General features: G+C 37.3%; 1 protein-coding gene and 1 long non-coding RNA gene across 2 annotated transcripts; one reads left to right on the top strand and one right to left on the bottom strand.

Annotated features, from left to right (window-relative positions):
• The first annotated feature begins 12,132 nt into the window (after positions 1 to 12,132).
• Positions 12,133 to 12,999, top strand: LOC126787004 (NAC domain-containing protein 83-like). The gene has a single exon (XM_050512949.1). The coding sequence runs from the start codon at positions 12,133 to 12,135 to the stop codon at positions 12,997 to 12,999; it is 867 nt and encodes a 288-aa protein (XP_050368906.1).
• A 626-nt stretch (positions 13,000 to 13,625) lies between these two features.
• On the bottom strand, positions 13,626 to 17,887 carry LOC126786182 (uncharacterized). The gene is made up of 6 exons (XR_007671176.1): positions 15,360 to 17,887; positions 14,665 to 14,921; positions 14,474 to 14,573; positions 14,294 to 14,350; positions 14,078 to 14,188; positions 13,626 to 13,962 (listed from the first exon to the last, which is right to left on the bottom strand). It is a non-coding gene; the product is annotated as an uncharacterized LOC126786182 (long non-coding RNA).
• Positions 17,888 to 23,859: the final 5,972 nt, after the last annotated feature.

The raw sequence follows: 23,859 nt of genomic DNA, 5'->3' as shown, positions 1-23,859 counted from the left end.
AACCGCCCCGGCCCAAACTGCAACCTAGCACAGCCCAGCCCAGACTGCGTGTAACCTGACCCGGTCCGCCGATCCGACCCGACTCGGTTCGCCGATCTGACCCGACCCGGTCCATCCGACCCGACCTGGTTCACCCAACCCGACCCGGTCCGGCAAGAATCAGTTGTCTTTTTCCTTGTCTGTGCATCCTCACTGTCAGTGCAAGTGCACCAAAGACAGATTCTTTTTTAATTGGTATGGCTTTCAATATTTCTCACTCTGGTAGTTCTGATACATGGATTATTGATTCTGGTGCATCTGATCATATGACTTATGACAAATCTTATTTTACCATATTATCCCCTTCACCTGTACCATATATTACTAATGCTAATGGTGAGCCATTTCCCGTGGTAGGGACAGGGTCTGTTCGTATTACTCCTACCATAGAGCTTCACAATGTACTCTATGTACCTGCTCTATCTCACCATTTGATATCTGTTCCCCAACTGAACGCTGACGCTCAGTGCTATGTGACCTTTTTTCCTATGTATGTGATATTTCAGGATCTTCTCACCAGACGAGTAATTGGTCGGGGGTATTTGCGGGGCCGGTTGTTTCATTTGGATCTGACGTACGCAGGGGAAAAACCAGGGGGGCAGTCTCGGACCGCGTTACTCTCCACTTCTGACAAGCTAAGTGAAATTTGGTTATGGCATCGTCGCTTAGGGCATCCATCTTTTAGTGTTATGAAAAAATCCATGCCCACTTTGTTTATTAATGTGGACGAGTCTTGTTTATGTTGTGAGACATGTGTTTTGGGCAAGAGTCATCGATCAACTTATTCCCCTAGTATTTCAACTAAAAGTTTTCTTCCTTTTGAATTAATTCATTCTGATGTTTGGGGACCCTCTAAAGAATCTATTGTCTCAGGCATGCGTTATTTTGTGTCATTCATTGATGAGTGCACACGTCTTTCATGGATTATTCTTCTTAAAAATAAAAATGAAGTTTTTCCAGCTTTTCGTACCTTCCATGCCTCTGTCCAAACCCAATATAATGCCACCATTCGAGTTCTTCGTTCTGATAATGGGGGGGGGAATATATGAATCATGTCTTTCAGGAGTTCTTTAACACACACGGAATTGTTCATCAAACAACGTGTCCTTACACACCTGAGCAAAATGGGGTTTCTGAAAGAAAAAATCGTCATTTACTTGATATGGCTCGATGTATTCTTTTTAGTGCCCACATGCCTAAATACCTTTGGGGTGATGCTATCATTACTTCCGCCCACCTCATTAATCGTCTTCCATCTCGTGTTCTTCAAGGGAAAGTTCCCTATGAGGTGCTTGCATCTCATGTCTCATTACCTTCTTTTCATAATCTTCCTGCCCGTGTTTTCGGTTGTGTCGCTTTTGTTCATCTTCCACAACATCAGCGTTCTAAATTGGATGCCCGGGCAGTTAAATGTGTGTTTGTTGGGTACGGAAGCCATCAGAAAGGGTACCGGTGCTATCATCCTCCTACTCGGAAGTACTATGTGACTATGGATGTTACTTTTTTTGAGGACATGAGTTACTTTTCCTCTTCTGATACTGCTCTTCAGGGGGAGAATTCCTATTTTGAAGAGTTGTATCATGGAGAGGGGGAGACAAATGAGCCAGTCGATATGGTAACAAGTTCCGTTGAGATTACCAAGGTGTCAGCCACACAGGCACCACCGGAGGTCGTCACTCAAGAGATTCAGGCACCAGAAGCTGACAACACAACTGCCCCTCATTTATCCCGTACTACTGTTTATACCCCTGACCAAAGCTCTCCTAGTACAGAAGATCACTCATCTGAGGTTAGTCATTCTATTGAGGCTAATAGTAGACAATATGTTTTGCCAAATAGGTCTACTCGAGGTCAACCCACAAAAAAATATGAACCTACCCTTCAGACTAAATCCAAGTATCTTGTGGCCAATTTTATATCTACCAAAAGATTATCTAAGTCATATGAGTCACTCGTGAATCAAATATCTATTGTATCAGTACCTAACAAAGTGCAGGATGCATTTGGAGATCCAAAATGGAGGAAAGCAATGGAGGAAGAGATGGAAGCATTACAAAAGAACAATACTTGGGAGCTTGTACCTCCACCATATGGCAAGAAGACTGTAGGATGTCGATGAGTGTTTACAGTGAAGCACAATCCAGATGGGTCAGTAAGCCGGTATAAAGCACACCTAGTAGCAAAGGGGTTCACCCAGACATATGGCATAGACTATGATGAGACATTTGCACCTGTTGCAAAGATAAACACTATCCGGGTATTGCTCTCTATCGCTGCTAACTTGAACTGGCCACTTAGGCAGTTTGATGTTAAGAATGCATTCCTTCATGGAGAACTAACAGAGGAAGTATACATGGATCTTCCGCCTGGATATGTGGCAGCTTCTCCCGATAACTTTGTATGCAGATTGAGGAAGTCTTTATATGGTCTTAAACAGTCTCCTCGTGCTTGGTTTGGCAGATTCTCACAATTTATGAGGAAAATTGGTTACACGCAGAGTAATTCAGACCACACATTATTTCTCAAACACCAACAAGGGAAGGTAACAGCCATAATCATATATGTTGACGATATGGTAGTTACTGGTAATGATACTATTGAGGTGGACAGATTACAAAAGCAGCTAGCCACAGAGTTTGAGATGAAGGACCTAGGTACACTCAAGTACTTCTTAGGTATTGAGGTAGCCCGGGGAAGTGATGGTATCTATCTGTGTCAGAGGAAGTACATCCTTGATCTATTAACAGAGACAGGTATGTTAGATTGCACTCCAATTGATACTCCTATTGAGCAGAACCATCGGTTAGCAGAGTACCCAGATCAAGTGCCCACCGATAAAACTCGTTATCAGAGGCTAGTTGGACATCTGATTTATTTGTCACATACCAGGCCAGATGTTGTGTATGCAGTAAGTGTAGTGAGTCAGTTCATGCATAATCCGAGTGTGGATCACATGGATGCTGTTGTGAGGATTTTGAGGTACTTGAAGTCAGCTCTAGGGAGAGGAGTAATGTTTTCTAATCACAACAATATCCTTGAGATTTGTGGCTTCACAGATGCAGACTGGGCGGGAAATATTACCGATCGAAGGTCCACATCAGGATACTTTACCTTTGTTAGAGGCAATCTTGTTACGTGGAGGAGTAAGAAACAAAATGTGGTAGCTCGATCTATTGCTGAAGCAGAATACAGAGGTATGGCTCAGGGAGTGTGCGAATTGTTATGGCTTAGAAGTTTGCTACAAGATTTGGGTATTAAGCCTCAATGTGCCATGCAGCTGTACTGTGACAACAAGGCAGCTATCGATATTTCACATAATCCTGTGCAACATGATCATATAAAACATGTGGAGGTTGATCGTCATTTTATAAAAGAAAAGCTAGACGCGAAGATCATTAGTTTTCTTTTTGTTTCTACAGAAGAGGAACTTGCCGATATGCTCACAAAATGAGTGTCTAAAAGGGTATTTTATGATTCACTTAGCAAGTTGGGCATGGTTGATATGTATGCACCAACTTGAGGGGGAGTGTTGGCGTGAAACACGGTTCCGGAATTCACGGAGTGAATCACGGATTGCTTTTGTGGGTAGACTAGTATATATATGTACATCATGTGTGTATGAATTAATCAATCAAGCAAGTGTAAATTGTTCTTCCACTGTAAATCCTCTCCTCATTCCTAACTTGTCGATTTACTGTAGAGTAAAGATGATTACAAGAAGTGGTCTGGATGATTTCACAAACAAAATTAAGAAACATCCAGTTCAAAATTGAGAATTATATTTAGAATTTGCTGTGATCCCTTATTTCTCACTTGTCTACTACTTCATTTCTACCACTCAGTAATATTGAATTAGAGCCCGTTTGTCTTTTTTTTTATATATATTTTATTGTTCTGTCCTTTGTTTATGCAATTTATGATTTCAAGAAGAATATATTGTTGAAAGAAATGTTTTCTAATGACTCTGTGATCAATTTTTATCTTTTGTGAAGGCTTGTTTGCTGCCACAATTCGGTAGTTGAAGCAATTGAAGCTGATTCTTTATAATTACCCTTTCTGGGAGTTCGTAATTGAAATGCTCAAGAGATCGTTTATTGACATCGAATCTGTAAGTATAATGTACAGTATATACAATTATGCGACATCATACCTAATTTGTAGCTTAAGATTCTTATTTAAGTACCCTTTTTTTTCTCGAAATTTTCAATGATAAAATTTTAAAATCGAACCCATGAAAATTCTAAAATAATCTCAAATATATGGAAAACATTTTACAGCAACAGTGTATCGAAACTGAATTCACAGTACGACTCAGTCGATTTGAATAATACATCACCAGTTAATCCACTCAAGTATTAAAACAATTGGAAATATAATATTCACTCAATCCTCATCACAACAGAATAATGAAACCCTCAGTAATCCTCCGAGTAAGCTCTCCGTGCCTGCTAATCTCCATCTGCAAAACTATCCCCTACACCATTGATTTGGTGCACCGGGATTGTAAACACAAACCCGGTAAGCTTTTCAGCCCGTACGAGTAAACCAACATTTAAACATACATTACATACAAAAGAAATTTACAATCAACATTTTTAAAACATGTGTACTCATGAGACTCGGGCAACCCACCTGGTTACCCGTAACAATAACATTTTAAAATATGAGTACTCATGAGACCCGGGAAGCCCACCTGGTTACCCGTAAAAAATAACATAATAAAATATTAGTACTCATTAGACCCGAGCAGCCCACCTGGTTACCCGTAACAAATAACATAATAAAATATGAGTACTCATGAGACTTGGGCAGCCCACCTAGTTATCCAAATGTCATTTTAAAACATGTGTACTCATGAGATGGGCAGCCCACCTGGTTACCCCTCGTGTAGTACAAGACAGACAGACAGACTTGAGCTCTAACTGATCATAACCAACACCCGGCCAAGACTTGGTTCCGATTTAAATGTCATCACTGTCCGAAGACCAGAAAATGTTTTAACAAGACTCAATATTAAAATCACGTATAATATAACAATCCCCGCATGTTTATGCACTACAACCAAGTGACTCTTGCACAACAATATATATAAAGTCACTCTAATACTCCATTATACTAGAAGGTACATTCCCTTCCCTTCCGGTCTCATCCGCCACAATTAATCGAAAACAATAAAATTTCATACTTTAAATAAAAATTGTAACGTTATATAATATAGCAAACCATATACATGTATTGTATTTACCATTTTTGTATACATACACAACTAACTATATTATATGGACATAACAGTATACTCATTTAAAGAAATCATAAATACAAGTCACCGCCAATGGTAGACTTGTTACCGTGACATTTACTCACCTTATTTCCTGCGTGCAACTTTTACAACACCAAGAGAGATTCCCTCACTCATTTTTTCGGTCACCTAGTAGTATAACAATGTGTTTAGAAAACAACCCGCATAACAATAGGTGAATATTAATTACAGTTAGAAACAATGTTCACGTAATACTGTTCACGAAAACACTATTCAAAAAAATGTTCACGTTTGTGGGGTTCACGCGCCGCCACAGCTAGCCGCGCGTGGTGCTCACCTGCCCACACAATTCTCTTCCTACAACCGTCCTAAACCTAATACCCACTCACTGCCGCCCAACTTCCTCCCACGCGCCGCCCTAGGTGGTGGCACGCGCACCACCACCATCTCCAACCAAACTTCAATAAATCACAAAAGTTCCAACATCAAAACGTAGATCACAAGGAGAAGATTGTAACCGTACGTGCAGCTAGCTCCGATTCGGACGGAGACCGCCAAAATTGCCGCCGTAAGAAACCGAATCGGGGGTTGAAGATCGGAGGTGACCCAGCTCGATTCGGGTTTCACCGCTAGTGGATTCGCGCCTACAAGGAGGAGGGAAGACATGTCGTCGCCGCCTCGTGCCCCAGCCTCGCCGGTGTCGAGCACGGCGGCGGGAGGAGAGAGATCGCCAAAGAGGAAGCTCGGGTGCAATGGAACTCGGGTCGGGGTCGGGCCGGGTCTCTGTTTACTTTTTTGGTTTTCTGATTTTTAGTTTTCAAAAACGTCCTTTTATAACCTTCCAAAATCGAAACAGTAATTTTGTAAAAATTATTTTACGTACAGTAAATGTAAAATAATTTTACGTACGGTGAATGTAAAATTATTTTACGTACATTAATTATAAAAAGATTTTCTTAAGGGTAAATCGGTAATTAATATTACTGAAACAATATTTACGATGAAATAGTACATAGCTGTACATGTGTAACGACCCCAAAATTTCGAGTGTAAAAACTCAAAAATTCAAAGTTGTGAAACAACAAAACAATGTCAATGAACCGAAATCATTTTAAATGCCACAGCGGATCGTCTCTGAGTTTAAAATACAACTCAGTCAAACCGATTATTACAAACCAAATTATAATTCGACATTATAACAAATAGAATAAATAATCCTCACAAAAACCTCACAAGAAAGTCACACAAAATCTTCACACAAGCTGGAACTAAATATTTTCAAGTCCTCTGAGCGGTCCGTCAATTCCCACTAATCCACACATGCGGAGTTATCCACTACACCATTGAATTGGTGCACCGGGATTGTAAACAAAAACCCGGTAAGCTTTACAGCTCGTATGAGTAAAAACAACAATAAAACTCGCATATCAATATATACAGAAGATCCACAAAATCATCAAATATAAATGCACTCATGAGTCAATGGACGGCCCGTCTGGTTGTCCAAAATATGAAAATGAAAGTGCTCATGAGAAATTGGGCAACCCTTCTGTTACCCAAATGTATTTATAATACGGGTACTAATGAACGTTGGTACACATCTGTTACCCCTCACGTAGTACACCGCCGATATTGGGCAACCTTCTGCTACTCAACATCCAAAAACATGAGTACTCATGAGCCGATAACTCATCTGATACCTCTCATGCAGTACTCCGGCAGACAGACTAGAGCTCTAACTGTATCGTAACTTTTGTCCGGCCAAAGGCTAGGTTCCGACATGCCAAACACGTCCGAAGACATAAATATGTTCGAAGACAAATCAACATTTTAACAATCTCCATGTTAAAATCACGTACAATAATCATCACCTCATATTGTACAAAAAATCAAGTCCGAAGACAAATCAACATTTTAACAATTTCCATGTGAAAATCACGTACAATAATCATCACCTCATATTGTACAAAAAATCAAGTCCGAAGACAAATCAACATTTTAACAATCTCCATGTTAAAATCACGTACAATAATCATCACCTCATATGGTACAAAAAATCAAGTCCGACGACAAATCAACATTTTAACAATCTCCATGTTAAAATCACGTACAATAATCATCACCTCATATTGTACAAATCAAAATCACATGCTCGGTATATAAATCTTATCATCAAAATGACATAATCACGATAAAATCATAACAGTATATTGTGTAGCAAACTATATATATATATGTACCTATTTACCATTTATATAATATATATATAATCCACTATATCATATACATGTCATATTTCATAAACACGTCCGAAGACAAAACGTTTTAACAAACTCCATGTTAAAACCACGTACAATAATCATTACCTCTTATTGTACAAATCAAATCACATGCTCGATATATAAATCTCGTCATCAAAATAATATAATCACTATAAAATCATAACATTATATTATATAGCAAACTATATATATATGTACCTATATACCATTTATACAATATATATATATATATAATCCACTATAACATATACATGTCACATTTCATTCTTAAAATTTCTGCAAAATCTTGAATCTCCGCAAAGGTAGATTCGTAAATATGTGAGATTTTACTCACCTTCTTTCCTGCGTGCAACTTCCACGACACTGAAAGTAATTTCCTCAGTCGTTTTGTCAGTCACCTAATAGCATGATAAATGCTTAGAAAATGATACTTAAAATATCAGGTGACGATTTCAGTACAGCTAAATGTTTTCATAAAACATTGTTCACAAAACACTGTTCATGTTTTACTAATCACTGTTCACAGTTAACGTTATTGCCAAAACACTGTTCACAGTTATTGTTTATCATGTCATTGTTCACGTTTACTGTTTTACCCAAACACTGTTCATATTAACTGTTACAGAAAACTATTAACGGCGGCAAGATGGTGGGTGACGCTACCACCAATCAACAGGGGATGCAGCAACTTTTCAAACGTGACCGGTGCGCCGCTCTATGGTGGCCGGACGGCGGAGATTCGGCGGCCCAAAGTCGGCTGCTCGGGAGAGAAGTTTCTGGATTTTTTTTCGGGGTGAACAGTACCCGTGAACATTACCGATCGGAATTTCTGATTTTTCTCCCATTTTTCTCTTTAATTTCCCTATTTATACTATTTTCCAAAATTGTCCAAATATCTTTTGATTCGTAACTTCTTCATACGAACTCCGATTTAGGCGTGCCACGTGTCCACTAATTCGTATCGACGAGCTCTACGACTTTCATGTAAGAAGTTTCCTAAGAATCCCAATGAGTCAAAAGTCAACTCTTAGACTCGTCAAATTGAACGTTTCCAAACAATTAATATTTCGAACCCTTTCGTTTTCATTTTCGGCTAATAAAATTGGACAATGACCAACTTAATAATATCCGTGAACTCATTGGAAATTAGATATAAATTTTTCGGGTTATTACAACATGAATACGTAAATAGTATATATTCATATAGAAATACGTAAATAGTATATACTCATACATGAATACATAAATAATATGTATTTATACAGTAATACATGAATAGTATATATGTGAACAGCAATTTCGTAAAAACTAAAATTTAGTGAACAGTAAAACATTAGTACTGTTTCGGCATTTGAGGGTTTACGCAACGTTTCTAATCACATCTCATGCAATCTAGGTGCTCGACAAAACAAGTAAGGATTTGTTTTCGGAATTTTCGGAAATTACGCTCACGGAAATAAGGTGAGTAAAATCTCACAGTGACGAATCTACTCTTACGGAGATTCATAATTACACTTAATTAAAAAGAATGAACTATGATATGTATATAATATAGTGGATTGTGTATGTGTATAATTGGTAAAATAAGTACATATATATGGTTTGCTATATTATATTATACACTGTCATAGTTTCTGTTTGCAAATAAGTTCGTTATAGCGTTGATATTTATTAATTTGAGTATGTCACTTTGATTTGTACAATATCATGTGATGATTGTTTTCTACGTGGTTTTAACTTGAGTGATGTTAAAACGTTTTGTTGTCTTCGGACTTGTCTTCGGACGTGTTGGCATGTCGGAACCTAGCCTTGGCCGGGTGACAGTTACGATACAGTTAGAGCTATAATCTGTCTTCCGGGGTACTGGCATGAGAGGTAAGAGATGAGTTACTGGCTTATGAGTACTCATACTTTGGACATTGGGTAGCAAGTGGTTGCCCGATGTCGGGCGGCATACTAACAAGAGGGGTAACAGAGGTGTACCAGCGCTCATGAGTACTCGTATTATAAATGTATTTGGGTAAACAGATGGGTTGCATGATTTCTCATGAGCACTTATGTTTTCAGATATTATTAGACAACCAGATGGGCTGTGCAATGACTCATGAGTACATTTATAATTAAATAATTTATTGATTTCACTTTTGTATTTATTTACGAGCTATAATGTTGTTTTACTCATACGAGCTGCAAAGCTTACCGGGTTTGTGTTTACAATCCCGGTGCACATATTTGATGGTCTAAAGGATAGTTCTGCAGGTTTTGGATTAGCAGAATCAACGGACAATTCTGAGGACTTCGAAGTTGTTTCATTTTGTCTTGTGGTGAGGATTGTGAGGATTTTACATTTCCATTTGAAATAATGCTTGAATTTTAAATTGGTTCTGTAATAATCCATTTGACTGAGTTGTACTATAAACTCAGTAGTGATACGCTGTGACGATAAGATAATTTCGAATTAATGAAATTGTTTTTGAGTTTTTCATGGCTTCGATTTTCGAGTTTCATACTCGAAATTTCGGGGTCGTGACACTGTGGAACAGAGAATGAGATGGATATAGCCAAGTATTTGTTACAGAAGGGTCAATAGTTGAATATGATGACTATACGTACATACAATGGTCTAAATAGCGGTTATCGGGATCGTATCGTTTTTGTAAAATAAAAATATAATAGGGATATATCGAGATATATCGAATTATATCGGATTTATCATTTTTGCTAATTGTTTTATTAAATTTAATATATTTATAATTTATAAACATATACATCAAAATATACTAAATAAACTTGAGAAATTAAAACTTATAGAAGTAAATGTACTAAATAAACTTCATAAAAAAATATTTGATTGTTTTGAAAATTAAAATACATAAATAGTATTAATTAATGAAAATAGAGATGATCATTCATCATAAACTATCTCGTCATCGAATGCTATCGACGAAACTTTCATTTTATTTAAATTATTTTTTCAAAATGACGTGTTTTAAAAAAAAAAATTTAAAAAAAGCACTGATATATTATCATTTGACTTGATTTTTCGGGTTGACCGATATAATAGACCGATAAGCAACTTATCGTATCGTTTTATTAATATCAGAGATATATCGGGATATTTAGAACATTGCGTACAGATTCTACTTTCGACTGGGATGAAAAGGAGGAATTACATGATGAATTCTCTACCTTCCAATATGCCTCAAAGACTTGTAAAGTTGAATTGATCTATGGATTCTGATTTTACAAGCATCAGAACATGAAGCACAAATTTAAGGTTTAGTAGGGTTCTGATTTCAATTTGCAAGAATTTCCTTTCTGGGTGGATGCTAATCTCTAAACTATGTTGGATATAATTATGCAGAAGTATAACTACCTCATCCACTTTGAGCTTCTTCATGCCAGTTTATTTGCTAGTATAGTGTGTTTAATTCCAAACTCTTATCAGATCGTTACTCTAGTTTCCCTCGTGCATTTCTTTTGTTTGATTTTGTAACTCAATTCTGCTTGGTCAAAATATCATGTTCTTTTTTTTTTTTCTGTAAATGGTTCTATTCAGGATGCAGCATTGGCTTCTGAGGATGTCTAGGTATTCATGCATTTGATACAAGGTTTGAAGCCCGAATCGGTTCATACTTCATAGGATCAATCATCAAACGCTGTCAGTCACCAAAACGATGAATTGTTTAATGGAGTAGCAAAAACACATTGATTAAATTCACTAGATGAAAATGAAATGCTATAAAAAGAGATTGCAGCATTAGGTTGCTGTTCCAACACTCATTTCAATTCCTAGCTCGTTGATCAGCTGAACATATATTAGAGATAAGGACCACACTTATACACCTCTGCATGCATGCGCTCATAGTCGAGTAATTTCAAGTGCAAGAACTTCTGATACCAGGTCATTTGCGAAGGATGATCCTTATGTATACAGGAGTGTTCATGGCATCTAGCTATAAGCCAAACACGTGGTGGCTCGAACCGTATCAAGCTAACGTACTTACACTATGTCTATCGCACAAATGCTCCTTAATCTTTGTCATTAGCATTGTGTATATATATATAGGAGGGTTCAGTGACTTCAGTCAATATCTGCAATTCTGCATGAAGAAAATCAGCATTCTTTGCGAACCGGAACCGCAACCATTGATAAGCAGTCAAATTAGGTCATTCTTTGATGCATGCCAAGCAGCACAATCATTTGCGCTCTAGCTCCACAACGGACGGTGTTGATTAACTATTTTCTTACGTGTTTAGCTCCACATCATTAATCACTTAATATCAATCAACTGGCAGGTTTAACTGGTGAACATGTGTATCCATTATCCAATATTTTACTTGATCTTCTCCCACCTGGATTAGGTTGAGCTACCTTTCTTTTCGCTCAAGATTGTTCCTTACTAGCTATAAATATGGAGTGTACTCTAATAACTCTATCACTTCATCATTCACTGCGCAGCAGAAATTAGAAACTACTCAAGAAGACAAGAAACAAAGCACACGTACGTACTTAGTATGCACGCTTCTTGTCCGTCGGTACAGAATTCCATGGCGTTCCGCGATTATCTTCCTCCGGGCTACAAGTTCAGGCCTGACACAGAACAACTACTTGTTCATTATCTTCGTCCCAAACTCGACGGAGAAGATTTCCCACAAGGGCTTGTTCCTTTCTGCGATCTCTACGGAGATCAAGAACCATGGCAGATATGGGATGAGTATTTCAAAAAGCTATCAGAGAAAGACCAAGAAAGGACAGACCTTTACTTCATCACCAAGCACAAGATGAAGACTCCAAAGGGCAAACGAAAAAGCCGATCCGTTGGCAAAGGCACCTGGAAAGGCGATGACGCTGCAGAGAAAGTACTTTCGGCTTCGCGAACGGTTATCGGCAAGAGAAAAAGGTTTCATTACGAAGACAAGGGCACGGTGCAAAACGGTCGCTGGCTCATGCACGAGTTTGAGCTTGATTCGTCTTTATTGAGGAACAAACGTAAAGCGAAGGACTACGTTCTTTGTATTCTTAGAAAGAACACTAGGCCGGTGAAAAAGAATTCAGAGCAAGATCAAGAAGAAGATGAGATGAATCACGAAGTTGGTGATGATCAGCAAGACGGAGGCCTTCCTGAACCTGAGATCGCTAAAGAACAGACCAGCAATTCCGCTACTCAAGAATCATACGATATGCGAAAGTATGCAATAGAGATGGAGGCATACCAAAAGATACAGATTATGAAAAAGAATGATCATACAGATCTACAGAAACAAGACGAACGTCGAAAGTATGCGATGAAGATTGAGGTATATCTAAAGCAACAGATTGCTCGTGACCAGGCTAAGAGAAACAATGATCTTAAAGAGTCACATAAATTATTGAGCTTAGAAGAGATGGAGAACTTCCTGATGAATGATGACTGAGGATGATCAATCCATCTCGTGTTCAATTTTGCTTCTCAAATTAGTTAGCTTAAAATTTAGTTTCCAAATCTCAAGTATGGTCACTTGTATTTGTCCTTGATAAACATATCGAAAGTCAATTAAAGCTAGTGATCAATCATATATATGTTTGTACGCTGAGCATCTGGACCATCCAATTTAGGGATTCGTGATGATTTTATATACTCTGTTGGCATCTTAAACAGTTAAATGCCTTGAAGTACTACAGATTAATTGCTGACCAGGATATAATAGTAGAAGGCCAAGTATGCTTATTAGATTATGTTGAAATGTGTCTCTGGTAATGCATGTACACGCCTTCCGTTTCACGCTCACCCTTTTCATGTATGTTAAATACTAGTTAGTATGGCCGCGCTTTGCCGTGGTTTTGTAATCAGACTATTTATTTTCTGTATCTCACTGTAAAATGTTGAAACAACATCAATACTGGCATATATTTATAAGAGCTCAGTCATTTATAAATAAGCCCATAATATACATTAATAAACATATTTATGTTACATAGTCATTACAAATGAGGTTCACTGATTTCCTCCAAAACTAAAGCATAACATATTATGAGGTTTCAAAATACATAACAATACAATACACAGATCCTATTCAACATCACCTAATATGATTTCTACAATATAACACATAGAGGCATTTCAGATTAATTCCAAAAAAAATAACCACATCAACCAATGTCATCATCATGATTTACAAATTAAGAAAGCAAAAGTTGTTGTCTATTTTTGGATGCCTGAGTTAGCAATGTTGAAGTTTGTGGTTCTCATGTGACAAAAAAAAATGTCAATGTCATTACGGAGTAGAATAGAATCTGAAGAACTTAAACGATTACCTTTTTTTTGTAGGAATGCCTCTATTAAAACAATGGTGGAAATTTTAATAAAATCATGTAGTAGCATGTATCCAAAGAAATAGCTGCTAAGATTTAAAAAAAAAAACTAAACAAATCAGCAACAACACAAAAGGAAGAGGAAGAGAACACAATAGAGAAGAAGCAATTCTAACTATTCAAGTTACGAAAATAACTGACCATTAAATGGTGATTGATATATCCTAAAAGCAATTTGTTTCCTTTGTGTTTGGTTTCTTTTGACCTTCAATTGTGGTGGTCCTCCTATTCGAACTTGGGAAAATTTGAACCCTGTGCACATTTGAGTTAAGGAATCATTGAAAGGTAAAAGATAACCTTAGTATGAGATAAATTTAGTATCAGATCAAGACCTTTTATGAAGAAAAAAAAACTTACATGCGCCTTTTTTTATTTTCACCAAACAGATAATATAAGGGCAGCAACATCGATTTCCTAATCATGTGAAGACAACCATCAATTTGTATTTTAATACGATTGAGCGGAGAGTGATAACCAATATGCATTAACAATTGTATCCAACTATACATATATTGATGATGGGGTAATGAAGGTGACCTTCACTTCAGCCCTCTGATCAATGTATTTCCTTGCTTGGGCAGAACAATTACAAATGGATATATGCTAAGATTGTACATATCTGGGATATATACTGAACCTGTCATTAAAAAAGATGTTTCAAAACTTAAAAGAACCAATTATGAAGTCAAACAATGCTGAGAGAGGAAAAAAAAGAAAGGTAAACATACTCAATCTCAGAATATTATGGATGCTTCATGGGGCTCTAGTGACTAGTGATGACGTCTTCCCATCTATCTCTGAACTATGGTGGGCAGAAGAGGAAACTCCTACATTAGCTAGGGCGTGAATGTTCGGATACCAGGTTCTCTTCTCCACTACAAAGTAGTCCTCATGTAATGTGGTTTCCTGGGGTATTGAGGGAATTTGTCCCGACAAGCTGGGTCGGTGCTGATGCTTCCGCAGCTGCTCCTCCCAGCTTTGGAATCTATGCAAAAAGTATTCAAGCAGAAATAAGACAGCAAACATATATTCAAATCTCAACCTCAGCAAATTTGCTTCACAAACGATTATACATATGACAACAATTCTGTATAGTATTACTCAATGCAATACTTGTCCAGAACTTCAAATGATTCTTGTATTCTTGTAATTCTAGTTTAATTGGGCCTAGTGCCCACGACAACTTTAATACATGGAATATTAGGATGTTATCTTGAATGGACCTTCCTAGAGCAAAAGCTCCTTGGTTCTTGGAGATACATTTTTCCAATAAAGGTCGTAGTCTCATAATAATGATTTTAGTAATGATTTTGTTCTAAATTGCAAAGACTAATTGTTCTAAATTCAGAAACCTTTTTCGGATTCTCCACTTTCGGAATTAAGGCAATGTTTGTGTGATTTAAAAGATTTATGGGTTTGTTACCTTGAAAAATATCCTTGATCATAGGGATCACAGTGTCCTTAAACTTCCTCCCAGCAATTATGGAAGAAGGATGCATGTAAACCATCCGGTCTAGGGGCCTTAAGCCCACCAATACTTTTCACTGCTTCCCAAATTTCCAGGTCTTCAACAGATTTTAGAAGCATTGTATTATCCTGCGCAGAAATACCAGGGTCAATTATAGCAGCAAACTCATTTGTTACAGAGTTATTTAGAGATGTAGTAGTAGCACTAAATCTCTTCATAAAATCCTGGATCAAGAGGTCTTCAATTTCTTGATCATCTGTGATCCAAACTCCAACATCTGATTGTAATTTCGTAATGGAGTTGCCTCATTTCCTCATGTTTACTTGTGTTTGGAAGAACTTAGTATTTCTATCTCCCAAACTTAGCCAATTAGCTTTCGCTCTTTGTGCCCAGAAAGTTTCTTCATCCGCATAGCATTGCATAAGCTCCTCTCTGACTTTGTTGTCTTGTTCTTGTAGGATGAAAGAATCAGGGGAAACCATTAATTGATTTTGAATATCATTACTTCTATCATTGAGGATCTCTAGTTTCCTGAAAACACTGCCAAAAATATTTTTGTTCCATGTTTTCGCCTGTTGAGGAAATTGGTTAGTAATAGTTATGAAGTTAAGAATAGAATCACTTTCTAGCTGTTGATTCCATACATCCTTTACCATGGGTTTAAAAGTCTTATGTGAAAGCCACATAGCTTCAAATCTGAAGGGTCTTCTAGGCTTCCAATGTCTCTGTTTTAAAGTAAGACAAATAGGACCATGATCTGAGCCAACAATTGGCAAATTTTCCAATTTTAGGTCAGGGAAGTCATTTAAGAGAGCTACATTAGCCAAAGCTCTATCTAGTCGTTCAAAAATAGTATCATCATCATCTTGATAATTTGTCCAAGTATAAGGCACACTAACAACATTAATGGAAAATAAATTCGCTCTATTTATCATGTCAATAAAATTTCTCATGTAAGTTGTAATAACTTGACTACCTCCTAGCTTCTCATCTAGAGAGGTAATAATATTAAAGTCTCCAATTAGGAGCCATTTTTCATTATTTGTGGGTTTAAGGTTAATGATCTCCTCCCACAAATTTGCTTGTTTATGTTTCTGAGCATAAGCATAGACAAAAGTTGCAAAAAAAAAAAAGTCATTTGTAGTCAAATCAGTTATTTCACAATGTATGAACCTGTCATGAGGGACAATGACGTCCACTTACCATTCTAGTTTTCCAGAATAAGGCAATTCCGCCAGATTGTCCTACCGCAGGCATAAAAAAAGGCATCATCATAAGGAAAATGATTCATTCTATTTAACATAGTAGTAGTTCTGGTATCCAGGAAACAGAATACACCAGGGTCGATAGATGACGCATAAAAAGAGGACTGTGCCTTACACCCTGACCAAGCACCACCTCTACAATTCCAGCTTAAGATTTTCATGGGATGGGGTTCATTTTTGTTACGGAGGTGCTGTCATCCTCCAAAATAGTTCCAATAGCAACATTTATAACATTTAACTTTTCTATAGACATGGTCATACATAAAATACACATCATGTTTGCAAGAGAACAATTGAAATAATTAATATTCACTTCTTCAAAACGAGAGATCATCCCAGTGAGGTGAATGCACACAAACTCAATTTCACCCGTTTGAGTTAAAGAGTACTCTTTAAAATTAAAAAGAGTACCACGAAGTCTTTCATCATAGTTAAGGAACCATGACAGAAGAATGGCATCATAAGATAAATTGGTCGAACAATTTATACACAATTTAGGCCAAATTCCAACATGATACAGATTTCAAGAAGCAGGGTGATCATACCCAAATCTTCTAGTGGTAATAAAATGCTCAGAATCCCAACTCCAAGCAAACATCAAATAAACTCCAATAAAAAGTAAAGTCGAAGACCAATCAAACAAAAAACTAGAGAAGAGACAGAGACATACCTGGATTGGATAAAACAAAAAGACCCAAACCTGAAGTGGGTAGTCTACAGTTCTGTGAACCAAGCCTTGCTTACTCGCATACGACCAGTCCCCAACTGATAGATGATTCTGTGAGTTCAAACGTAATCGCCGCAAAGCTTCCGTCGGAGGTACAATCAGGCAACCATCGATTGGGGAGTTCAGGGCGCTTTGGGTACTATCGGTGTGGAAGAATCGAAGCAAATTAGGTCTACAAATGACTGGGTCAATGTGGGTTTTGGTTAGGCAAGAACTGATCCTAATGAGGGTTTCCCTTGGACTATTTTGATTAATTGGTAGAGCCAGTTTGCTAGGGAAGATGGGAATGTCGGTGGCGAGGTCTATGTTCGGCCACGGTGGCCACCATCAGGTATCTGCGGCGGCTTTGGAATTGAATTGGACAAACCCTAAGGGAGCGTTATGGCGAGGGGCGCGTGTCATAGCTCCCGAACAATCTAGGGGCTTTAGGTAGATGTCGGACTTTTGGGTGAAGTCGGATTCGAAAGAAATGAAGGCTGGTGGTGAGTTGCTCGATGATGGAGAGGGGTGGGTTGCAGATCCTCTGCATTGCACTAACAGATTAAGCTAACAGTTTCAGTTTTTTTTTTGTTATGAAGCATAACTGTAGATGAAATCGAATGGCTGAGATATTGCCACATCACGATGACGTCATCATTTTCAAACCTGGTGTATGAAAAGCCAGGTTTATAGCAGAATTTCCGGAGTTAACACACCAATATAGTCCTGTCGTTTCCATTTCTTTCTAACTTATAAATTGTATGAAAGATTCTACTCATTCTCTTTTGGCTTAGCAAGGAAATGATATAAATTCGTAGAATGGTAATGTAACGAACCCAAAATTTCGAGCATAAAAACTTCAATTTCGAAGTCGTGAAACATCAAAACAATCTCAATGAATCGAAATCATTTTAAATGCCACAGCGGATCATTACTGAGTTCACAATACAACTCAGACAAACCAATTATTACAAACCAAATTTATAATTCAACATTACATAAAAATGGAAATGTAATAATCCTCACAATCTCTCACAAAAATCCCACCAATAAATCCTCACAAGTTCTCACACAAATCCACAATAAAAACCTCACCACAAGCAAGATAATGAACGACTTCGAGTCTTCAGAGTTGTCCTTCAATTTCTACTAATCAACACCTGCGGAATTATCCCTTGCACCATTGAATTGGTGCACCGGGATTGTAAACACAAACCCGGTAAGCTTTACAGCTCGTATTAGTAAAATGAAAATATAACTCGCATATTAATATATACGAAAATCCACAAATCAACAAATATAAATGCACTAATGAGTCAATGGACGGCCCATCTGGTTGTCCCAAAAAAATATGAAAATGAAAGTGCTCATGAGAAATTAGGCAACCCATCTGTTTACCCAAATACATTTATAATACAGGTACTAATGAACGCTGGTACACCTCTGTTACCCCTCACGTAGTACACCGCCGATATTGGGCAACCTCCTGCTACCCAACATCCAAAAATACGAGTACTCATGAGCCGATAACCCATCTATTACCTCACATGCAGTACTCGGGCAGACAGACTAGAGCTCTAACTGTATCGTAACTTTCGCTCGGCCAAAGGCTAGGTTCCGACATGCCAAACATGTCCGAAGACTGGTCCGAAGACATAAACACATCCGAAGACAAAACTCGTCCGAAGACAAAACGTTTTAACAAACTCCATGTTAAAACCACATACAATAATCATCACCTCATATTGTACAAATTAACTCAACATGCTCAATATATAATTCTCGTCATCAAAATGACATATTCACAATGAAATCATAACAGTATATAATATAGCGAACTATATATATATGTACCTATTTACCATTTATACAAATATATATATATATATATATATATATATATTCCACTATATTATATATGTGTCGTATTTCAATCTTTAAAACTCTGCAAAATATTGAATTCCCACAAGGGTAGATTCGTAAATATGTGAGATTTTACTCATCTTATCAACTCGAGCGTAATTCCACAATTTCCTAAGGTAATTCATTTCCTTGATTTATAGATCACCTTGAAAAGATAAGAAAATAATTTAGAATCATTACGTAAAGCTTTAAATGCCAAAACAGTAATAATATGTTACTGTTCAACAATTTCTGGTTTTACGAATTACTATTCACGGAGTTGCAGTTCACGTATTTACTATTCATATATTACTGTACAAATACATATTAATTACGTATTTATGTACAAATACTCATTAATTACGTATTTATGTATAAATACATATTAATTACGTATCTATGTACAAATACATATGAATACCATTCAAAAGTAAATAATGTTTCAGTAAATAATAATTACTGATTTACCCTTCTGAAATTACTTTTATATTTACGGAATGTAATTTACATTTACATTTACCATATGTAAAATAAATTGACATTTACCGTACGTAAATCACTTTTACATTTACCGTACGTAAAAAAAATTACAAATTTACCCTTTGAAATTACTGTTCACGCGTCGCTTCACGTGGCGGCGCGTGGGGTACACGCGCCACCTTCGGCAGGCCCCGCGTGGCGCTCACGCGCTGGGCCTAAGGCCGGCGCGTAGCACGCCACCGCCACCCCCAAAACCTTCCTCTCCTCCTCCTCTTCCTCTCCACGGCCTCACGCCGTCTCCTACCTCCTCCACGCAACCACACGCGCCGCCTAAGGCGGCGGCATCTCCCCCAAATCCCTCCTCCTCCGATCTCCTCCAATTCGACACCAAACAACCACAAATCAACAACAAAGCATCACAACAACATAACTAAACTAACTGTCACCTCAATCGAGCTTGAAACCCACCGGAGATGGCTTGGGTGCGGCGGAGGGAATTGCAGAAACTTGGCGACGTCCTTGCGACTTCCCGGCGGCGAGGCACGGGGTGGTGAGATGGAGGGTTGCTACGGGGGTCCTTGTGGTGCTCTAGGTGCCGGCGGTGAGTGACACGGTGGGCTGGAGGTGGAGATCGCAGGTGAGGGTGTGAGATCGGGGAGGGAGAGAGGAAAGGAGAGAGAGGGAGGCGCGCGGGGGTGAAGAGAGAGAGAGAGAGAGTGAGGGGTTTCCAATTTTGGAAACCCTAAACTGATAAAATTCCTTTATATACTCGTTTCCAGAATCGGAAACTAACTTCCGACATTAATAACTTTCACGTCCGACATCCGATTTGAACGCGTGACATGTCCACAAACTCGTATCGACGAGTTCTACAACTTTCGTGAAGGAAGTTTTCACAACCGAGTGACAGAATATAAGTCAATAAATACGTTGCGGAAACGTAACGTTTTCTAATTAACGATCCGAGAATGTTTCCGGTTTCGTTTCGAAATGTCGCGAACCACCAATTGTCGTTTTGAATTAATTTCACAAGTTTAACAAATTTGTTATACTCGATAATTAGTTCCGAAAAATTCGGGTTATTACAGGTAACTATATAAATTAAGTCGGATCTGTTGAACATGTGTGCAATTATGCTTCTTGTGATCCAAAACGAATAAATGAGTATTTCATGCATGGCAACATATATACGACTCTTTTTAGTTAACCTATTCATCCTAAAGTTCTTTAGTTTCAATTGGTTAATCTTAATTGAGTGAGATAATTTGGTTTTGATTAATGTTGCTCCTAAGACTTCTGGAATAGCTGGAAAACTAAACACAGTACAGTATCAAGGCCTTGATGATTTGAAATAGTAATATTTACTATTCGAAGCTTTGAGTTACCAGTACTTGTTCCTTTTTTGAAGGAATGCCACTACGAAGAGGCGGACTTTTTGAGGGGGGTTAATCATTATCATGTTTACTGGAAATTGCTACCTGGGCTGCTCACTATCTCAACAAATCTGGAACATCTCGTAATAGAAAATTCAAGTACTATGCATTTACAGTTGGGTTTCATGATACTATACGCTTTTTAGAGATATTTTTAATATTGTTTGCTCTTTTTGAAACATCAGAGCATCGGAAGCGGAGATCACTTAAAGCATAAGAAATGGGAATACACCGCCTAGTATGCCTTCTTGTTTGTTGCACCTCAAGACTATTTCCATAAGAAACTTCCAGGGAAGGCGGGTTGAGAGGCAAGTTTATTGAAGTATGGTAAGGCTTTGAATAAGATGGTGATCTATACAGGTAGCCTGCATGTAGAAGAGAAGGGGTTGCACTCGGAATTTTCTACGTGTCAAAAGGGTTCAAAGGTTTGTCAAGTTGAATTTATCATGAAGATGTAATCCTACATTCTGCATAGTACAATTATTTTTTATCAAATTGCAACTGTAGGTTTTTGAATTTGGAACAATTCTACTTTCATATTTCTAAACTGGTCATCTTTGTTGATGACCGCATATGAATCTATCTGCAGTTGATTGTCTACTGCTTTAAGGTCTTATTATGGTAAAACTGGAATATTTGGTCTGGCAATCTATAGTTGATTTAACATACAACAGGATAAGTGTGCGTCTACTTAATTCGGCGCCATTGAGCTATAATTTTCCATTCAGTGAATTGTATCCATATAACTGATATATAGAATTGGCATGGCTCAAAGATCCTTTTAACATCCACTAATTTAGTTTCCTTCATGAACTGATAAATTTTCACACAGAAGCACAAACTGTCTGATTTCTTTTTACTTAGGCAGTAACTCGTTCAACCTTCTATGCCCTCAATATATATTCTCCCAAAACCAGTATTACTATTATAACAAGGAAGACATCGATACAGATGCTGATACAACTTCTTCAACACATAATGCAGTTACATCTTCCTCTTTACTTGGTAAACATTCAATTGTACAAGCATCTTAATTATCAATTTCTTCCTTGCTTCTTTAAGGCTCTGTAGTGGCCAGTAGACTCTTTAATTCCAAATTCTATCTGATTTGCATTCTGGTCATCTTAAATCTAAATATAGAACAAACATGTGATTTTGCTTCATTCAAAAAATTTGTTCAATGTCTTTTGTAAAAACTTAATTATGGTCAGACATGTGCCCAATCAAACATCATTTGGTTTCATCCACTGAAACATTATACCATTAGGAACCCGTATTTTTAGTTTTTACCCAGAAAGAGATATCTATTGGTTAGGTAAACCAAAACTGAAATTAATTGTGTAATTAACAACATTACCATCAGTAGCAGGATTGTAGTGAGTTCATAGGCAACGATCCTGATTGAAATATATGTAGACACATGAAATTTAATGAAGTAAATCATCTTCATTAAATGATTAAATCAACCAAGAACTCGAAAAAATTACACACGTGGCCTAAAAGTCAACAAAGTTAGTGCGGATCCGAATAAAACTCGTATCAACACATAAATGGATGATTGTAATAGAAGCTACGTGATTCCGACGTAAATCGGAAATTGAATGTCATTAACGATTCGAAATGGTAATCGGACATTTGATTAAATTAATAAAAATTTTAACGGATATAATTAAATCAATTATTTTCTGCTTAATTTAGTTATGAGAATAACTAATTTTAAATTAATCAGAAAATACATGTTGATTTAATTATAAAATTAAAAAATATTATTATTTTAGTGTTATTAAAATATTCTATAAAAAAGCCTTGACACTATAAATACATCTTCCAACATAAAGAGAAGAGACTTGGAGAAGAAGAGAGAAAATCACTTGAGAAGAGGTACTAGAGCTCAAGAGAATGACCCATACTTCGACTTCAACACAAGAAAAGAAGTACTAGAGCTCAAGAGAAGGACCCCTACTTCGACTTCAACACAAGAGAGAGCAAGATCACTCTCGAGAAATCCTGAAGTCTCCTAAGTCCACGAAGAATCATCAAGCTACCAAATCACTCGTTCTTCATCAAATCCAAATCCAAACTCAAATTCTTAAGATCAAGTGCATGTCACCCTTGAGCCAAGTTACATACGGAGATAGAATCAGAGGAGTTCACAAAGATTGTAACCTCGCGCTTAATTATCAATAAATTATATTTTATTTATACACGTGTTTGCATTCTAATTTTTCTTCAGATTCCCATTCTACAATAGAATATCAATCTACTTTGGTGGTTACGAAGCAAGATACGTTTTTGACAAAATCTCCAGGGCACAGATTAATTAGTGGGCCTAAAAAGCCTTAAAGAAAAATTATTTGAATAAAAAAAAGTTCAATTCGTCAGCCAAATGAACATAGAGTCATAGACCATAGTTAAGAGATTTTTACTTGGATATAATTAACTTTCTTGAAAAGGAAGGCATCTCATTCATAAAATCCTTTCATTTTCAGGTAAATTTCAATGGAAACCAACATTTAGAGCAACAATGGAACTTATCATAATCATTGCCTATCTGTTTAATATTGCATCTCAAGATAATCTCCATGATAGGATTCAAAGGATGGTCAATCGAAAAAGAAGTCGCAAAGTATCTGTTGAAGAATGGTAAGGCCTTTCAGAATTATATCCTT

Source organism: Argentina anserina, chromosome 3 (assembly GCF_933775445.1).
Source record: "Argentina anserina chromosome 3, drPotAnse1.1, whole genome shotgun sequence".
NCBI classification, from domain to species: domain Eukaryota; kingdom Viridiplantae; phylum Streptophyta; class Magnoliopsida; order Rosales; family Rosaceae; genus Argentina; species Argentina anserina.
The sequence above is the reverse complement of the archived record's forward strand: the minus strand, read 5'-3'. Positions and strand labels throughout refer to the sequence as shown.

Bases quoted from the DNA above. Each gene is read 5' to 3' on its own strand.
- LOC126787004 (XM_050512949.1), top strand. From the start codon at position 12,133: ATGGCGTTCCGCGATTATCTTCCTCCGGGCTACAAGTTCAGGCCTGAC.